Raw genomic sequence first — 6,588 nt, 5'->3', positions numbered from 1 at the left:
CAAAATAAAATTAGACTAGCTTTGGGAATAAGAATGGATTTGAAAGGATGCAGTAACCCAGTGGCTGATGGCAAAAGAGGAGCTGACCAAACTGAAGGTGAAATAAAGAGGCTTTGGAGTGACCAATTTTTGAAGTGAAATCTAACTGTAGGAGGAAAGATGGCACACTGAGAACTTTAACAGTAGATCACACCATGAAATTCCTGGCCTCTAGAGCAGAAGAGTAAATCAAAATAATGAATATCAGAGCAAGGTGAAGAGAGGGTTGGGGCCCTTGGGGGCTGACTTTCAAAATGGAAATCCTTTATGCCTCAGTTGATAAAAAGGGAAATCTATCGGGGATTTTTCTGTTTGGGGGAATCATGGGCTTCCCGGAGCCTGTTTTCATTGTAAGATAATATCCAGAAATAAATGGATAAAATGGATTAAAAATGGTTGAAAGGCAGAGACAGATTCATAGATTAAAACAGAATGAGAGGGACAGACTGACACAGAGAAGGATAATGGACAGAGAGATTCATGGGTAGAATGTGGGGGAGGGACACACACACACACACACACACTATCCACACAGAGAGAACAAAAACCCTTCTTGGACTTAATCCCCAGCTCCCATGGACACGGAGAGGAGAAAGAAAGCAGTTCTAGCTATGCCAGTTGAGGCCCAAGGAGCCTGGGCAGATTTGCCCACTGAGCTGGTAAGAATTGTGAGCCTCTCCACCCCAGGACTGATTCCCACCGCCAGAGAAATCTGCATTCCAGACTCTTGGAGGTGGGAAGAAAACAAGAGAGCCTCTGAACTAAAAGGACAAAGAGGGTGAGTCTTAAAAAGCAAACATACCACACTCTCCCCACCCCCTCCGCTCTCATAGGCAGACAAAGTTTACTGTAGGAAAACCAGCTTCCTTATCCAGAGCCAGCCTGACCCAGCAAGAAGGAGTGTCTTTAGCAGTGTGAGAGCCCCAGCATTTTATAGGTAAGTGCTCCTCAGTTGTTGGAATAGATGAGGTTTTAACCAGCAAGCAGCTGGGAGGCTGCTGATTGAGTTCCCAGGGAAACAGGCTGCAACATTTTCCCTTAAAATACCTTAGAGTGAAAGAATTATTGTCTCTGGTCCCCAAAGACGTACGGTTCAGATCCCACCTCTGATATCTAATATCTGTGTGTGATGTTGAACAAACCACAAATCTCTCTAGAGATTCCTAGAAAATGAGGACGTTGGACCATTTAGTCTGTGAGGTCCCTCCCGGCTCCAGGGCTTTCATCCCATGGTCCTTAGTGATGTCAAAACTCCATTTCTTTTTCTGATAAAAATACCAGTCTAGTGACTCGTAGCTCAGGGAAACACTGTAAAATATGGTGTATGTGGGTTCTATTTAAACATTTGATCAAGTCTCTGATTATATTTTGTTTTAAAAAGGAGATGTGGACTAGATGATGATGAGTGGATATCAGAAATTCCTAGAATGTAACACTACATCTATCCTTAAAGATCATACAATTCACTTCTTTTATTTTAGAGATAAGAAATTTGATGCCTAAAGGCTTTAAAGGATTTGCCAAAGAGCACACAATTTAGGTAAATAATTGAGTCCAGGTACTGATTCCAAAGTAAGAGCTCCTTCCAATACATCATGCTATGAATGAAGTCTCCAATTCAAAGAATACTAATTTATGAATAGAAGTCTCTAGTAATGTGCTACAACACTTTGTGGCCCTATACTGCTTTATATTTTCTTTATTAGCTATGTAGACAAAGAAGTCGATAATCACATGATTATCACTCTGGATGATCAATGACAGAATAGTTAATAGATTACATTACAGGATCCAGACCTGAAAGAGTCTGGCTTGAATGATTCATTTAATCTAGCAAGATATAATTTATTATACTTATGTTATATATTATTTATCATTATATGTTATATCTAAAATATGCATATATTATTCATATATAATTAAATCCATTTATATTAGTATATGTAATATAGAAATATATTAATGCATTTAATATAGACTTATTATTTCATTTAAAATAATTTCAAAAATGTATGACAGAGGGCATTAGATAGCAATGTAGAAGAGACATTAATTCATTTAATAAATGCAAGTCCTATATTTCATTTAAAAATAATTTTAAAACTATATGACAAAGATGGAACTAGATATCAATTTATATGAAAAAACATCAACATTTTAGGATTTCAAGTTCAGAATAAGTCCACAATGTGCTATGGCAGCCAAAACATTTTAATGCTATTTAATGAGCTGCATTCATAAGAGTATGCTCTATACTGGTCAGAGTCAAAATGGAGTATATTTAGAAAGCATACTGTAAGAGGGATATTGACAGACTAGAACATGATCCAAGGAGAGTGATGAGGGACTCAAAATCATATGATGGGAGGGAGGGAGAAAATGGAGGGGAGAAGAGAAGGAAGGAAGGAAGGGAGGGAGGGAGGGAGGAAGGAAGGAAGGAAGGAAGGCAGGAAGGCAGGAAGGCAGGAAGGCAGGAAGGAAGGAAGGAAGGAAGGAAGGAAGGAAGGAAGGAAGGAAGGAAGGAAGGAAGGAAAGAGAAAGGGGAAAGAAAGAGAGGGGAAAAGGGAGGGAAGAAGTGATTGATAAATCTTACAGCACTCTATATAAATGTGATCTGCTTTTTAAACTCTCAATAGTCATCAGGCTTTGGAAAATCTCTTTGCCTCTACCCTCCTTTTCTGTATCAAGAGATCCAAAAAATGAGGCGCCACTTGCTGGGCAGGGATCTATCCAGACAGTGGGAGACAGAAAGGAAGGCTGCCAAGCGAGCTGAAGCCAGGCTTGCACTAGGATTGCTCTGGCTGGAAGAATGTCGGCTCTATCGTGTGAACACCGTGGCCAAGGAGCAGAGGCAGCTGCAGAAAGAACTGGAGAAGCTGAGGCAGGGTAAGAGCCTTCTTGCCTCCCCTAGGAACAATTGAAACTTTACAGCCATTCATTGCTCACCCAAGTCAAAGAAACGCAACTTGCCACAATTTAAGGGACTGAGCCAGGTGATCTTTCAGGGGCCTCAGTCAATGTCAGTCAGTGAGAGTTTAGTTTAGGAGTCTGTGACTTCTTAAAATGGAATATACTTGACCTCTACTCCTCAGAGGAGAAAACATCCTTTCTGTCCCACCTCAGCCTTCATTTTCATCCAGTTTGCCATCTAGAGTACTCATGGCACAGTCACCTGTAAAAGTCCATCCTGAGCTTCCCTCAGGTGATTCCCTGATCGAGCTTTCTTCAGCTTTTACCCCCTCAACTGCCAAGTTGGACCATTTCTTTTCATCTTCATAACTTAATTTCATTCTCTTCTTCCTTCCAATGCCTAGATTCAACCCATCTTTCCATTTTATTCCAATTCCTACTTCAAAATCATACCTAGATATTAGAAATCACATAGGCAAATTTTTGGAGAACTGATTTTTTTTCTCCCCCAGTGCTCACATGTTCCATCCACATATTGAGAGATAGCCCAAGGACTTTTCCTGGGAGTAAAAGATTTAAGAATAGACACACACACACACACACACACACACACACACACACACACACACCATAAGCATAGGTCATTGTATTCCTCTGTTATTGTTTTCTTTTTTTATCAAAGCAGAAAACTCCAAGAAAAAGTTCTCATCTTTTAGCGGTGTTTTACTTGGAACGCAGAAGAAGCCAGAAATGCCTATACTTTCCCAAAAGAGAGGTCAGAGGCACAGAATTGCTGAAGCTGGTGTCATTAGGTAAGAAAATGCTTAGAGATCAGTGTCTTAGGGAATGATCATACTCTCTTCAATTGAATTGAACTCAATTACTTGTAACTGTGTGAAACGGGAAACAAATAGGACAATAGACCTTCCTCTCAAGGAACTTAAAAAGTGATGAGGCAAAGAGTAATTTCAAAAATATGAGGAATAGCCCCTGTCTTAGAATCCCAGGATGCAAAGAAAATAGCCACCTAGACCCTTCGGTTTTATCCTTCTCTGCTTTAAAGAAATAACAATGTGAGTTGCTAAGAAGTAGCCTGAATAAGCCCTACATGTACCATTTGTTAGAAAGAGCCTTTCCCCTAAGGTTACCTCCCATATACCCGGCATGTAACTTGCATGTACCTATCTACTTATATGGTATATCCCCATTATAATATAAGATCCTTGAGACTAGTGGTTATTTTTGCTCTTCTTTATATTCATATCACTTAACACAGGGTCTAGCATATGCCAAGTTTTAGATATACAACTGTTGATTTCTTGACTGTATAAACTGCTTATGAATTGGTAACCAATATCATTTGCTTGACAGTTGAGCTCTAAGGACCCAGAGTAACTTAAGAGATAATTTTCCAGAAAATTGGAAAAAGACTGAAAGGTAGAACATAGATGTGGAGGGATGAATTTCAACCTGGGGACTCACCCAAGACAGTACTATGACACAAAAAGTATGCCCTTGCAGAAGGATGATTCATTGTAGTAGGAGGGGAGAAAGAAGGTGTCTCAGGACTCTCTACCTGCGTTCAAAGAGCAATGAGTATGATCCAATCCTATGACTCAAATTTTTCAAGAACAAACATGGAAAATCACTATCTCTGTGATGCAGATTTCTACAATCTTTTTTGAAAGAGGTTAGTCATTGGTATATCCAAATCCTATGTTTTACCTATGTTGATGTTAAGACAAAAAAAAAAAAAAAAAAAAGAAATATCAAGATGTATGTAGACTATGAAAATCTGAAGAAGAGAATGAATATCAATACACTAAATTGCCTGCTGGGCAGTCAGTAGCTCTCCATGGTGGACAGCCTTTACCATATCTAGTGGAGTTCTATCAATTAAAGTGCACATCAAAGTATTTCTGGGGCCCTAGCCACTTTTCAGTGACTCATGGAGAAAGTAGATAATATAAACTTTAAAGGTCTTAGTTCATTATGGTAGTCTAGAAAAATATGGAGACAACTAAACCTGAAGGCCAATTTTTATCTGCCTGTCTTAAGTGCGTAGGTCATCTAAATTACTGTGATTACAAAGAAATTGTAGAATATCAGACTTAGAACAGACCTCAGGGACAAGTCTAACCCATCCACAAAAAGGACTCTCCATTGGAACACATCTGGTCATCCAGTCTCTGCTTAAGGAGTTCCAAAGTGGAGGAGAGCCTTTCTCCTTCTAAGACCATAGCATTGAGTTGGAAGAATCTTAAAGGTAATCTGGCCATGCTTTCTTATTTTACAGATGAAGCAGCTAAAGTCCAGAGGGATGATTTCCTAAAAGTATTAAGTATCAAGAGGGAGGCTTGGGGATTTAAAATCCAAATGTGGCATGTTTTCCATTGTACCATTTCTCCTCATGTTTTAGCATCTCCAATGCCTAGCATGGGAGACTTGTACAAAGTAGGTGGTAAATGTTTGCTGAATTATGTCAAAAAATTGTTGAATCAAAGTTTGAACCACTTCATGGACACTTAAAAGTCTTTTCTCCCTTTCCCAGAATAGAAGCTCCTCTGCTCCAAACCAAGGAATATGAAGCTTCCAAACCCACAGATTTACCAAGTTCACATGCCATCGACTGCATAAAGAACAAAGAAGCATTTTCTCAAAGCCCCAGGGTCCCCAGCTGTATTGGAGGTGGACCTAAAGCCCCAAGGAGCAGCTCAGTGACATTCACTAACCCACCCCAGGACCAACCACAAGGCATCTCTGTTGACCTCCAGAAGCCTGGAGCCTTCAGCAGAGCACAAACAGTCCCTGGTGCTCCCCGGGGTGAAGGTGAAGTGATAGAAATCATGGAGATCAACCCTGATGGAGGGGTTGGCCCAAAGTCTGGCAAACACAATGAAAACCGGAGGTATATTCCAGGTGGAGAGATGCCTACCTTTGAGGGCAAGACTTGTACTTTTTACAGTTACCTCCGGACAGTGGACACGATGCCAACCTACCTGGAACTCTTTGCCAAGGTCAAGAATGCCCGCTACCTCCGGCACAGAGTACCCCCTGAATCTGAGAGGGTGATCAGTATTGGGGAAATATTTGGGCACAAGACATGCTTACAGCCCAGGGTGGGAAGCAAGTCAGACAAAGGCCTAAGCGTCTGAAGTGCCTCTCTCACCTTATTCTGGTCTAGCTAGCCAAAAGCATGTGTTAGGATCTCTGGCTAGATGTACCCTTAAAATATCTTCATAAAAACATATACACACACACATATACATACATATATACACACATATATGTATATACACACACATTATATATACACACATATACATATATTTTCATCAAAAAATAAATTTCCAGAAAGAAAAAAATTTAAAAAGACATCTTCAGTAGGAAATAGGGAAAAAACAAAACAAACAAACAAACAAAAAAAACCAAGGGGATGACACAATCCAACTTAGAAATCCTACACATTGGGGTGGCTAGGTGGCACAGTGGATGGAGCACCAACCCTGGAATCAAGAGGACCAAATTCAAATCCAGCTTCGGACATGTGACATTATGCAACCTGGGCAAGTCACTTAATATTGTCTTGTTTAAAAAATAAAATAAAAAACCCAAATCCTATGCATTCATTTCTTCTGC

The 6,588-nt window shown here is 40.0% G+C and overlaps 1 protein-coding gene across 3 annotated transcripts; it reads left to right on the top strand.

The window, feature by feature from the left end:
• The first annotated feature begins 734 nt into the window (after positions 1–734).
• On the top strand, positions 735–6,261 carry CCDC190 (coiled-coil domain containing 190). 3 transcript variants are annotated; one of them, XM_031936804.1, is made up of 4 exons: positions 735–817; positions 2,728–2,925; positions 3,632–3,761; positions 5,501–6,261. In XM_031936804.1, exons 2-4 carry the CDS (start codon positions 2,739–2,741, stop codon positions 6,102–6,104), a joined length of 921 nt encoding a protein of 306 aa, XP_031792664.1. In that variant the 5' UTR covers positions 735–817; positions 2,728–2,738; the 3' UTR covers positions 6,105–6,261. The 3 variants fall into 3 exon arrangements, with proteins under 3 accessions (XP_031792664.1, XP_012403066.1, XP_031792665.1); XM_012547612.2 differs by lacking the exon at positions 735–817 and adding an exon at positions 844–976; XM_031936805.1 differs by lacking the exon at positions 735–817 and adding an exon at positions 846–976 and having other exon boundaries at positions 3,635–3,761.
• The last annotated feature ends 327 nt before the right edge of the window (positions 6,262–6,588 follow it).

This window comes from Sarcophilus harrisii, chromosome 4, assembly GCF_902635505.1.
Source record: "Sarcophilus harrisii chromosome 4, mSarHar1.11, whole genome shotgun sequence".
In the NCBI taxonomy this organism is placed as follows: Eukaryota; Metazoa; Chordata; class Mammalia; order Dasyuromorphia; family Dasyuridae; genus Sarcophilus; species Sarcophilus harrisii.
This window is presented reverse-complemented; position numbering and strand designations above follow the sequence as displayed.

Bases quoted from the DNA above. Each gene is read 5' to 3' on its own strand.
- CCDC190 (XM_031936804.1), top strand. From the start codon at position 2,739: ATGAGGCGCCACTTGCTGGGCAGGGATCTATCCAGACAGTGGGAGACA. The intron at 2,926-3,631 runs GTAAGAGCCTTC...TTTTTATCAAAG, and splicing joins ACTGGAGAAGCTGAGGCAGG to CAGAAAACTCCAAGAAAAAG. The intron at 3,762-5,500 runs GTAAGAAAATGC...TCCCTTTCCCAG, and splicing joins GCTGAAGCTGGTGTCATTAG to AATAGAAGCTCCTCTGCTCC.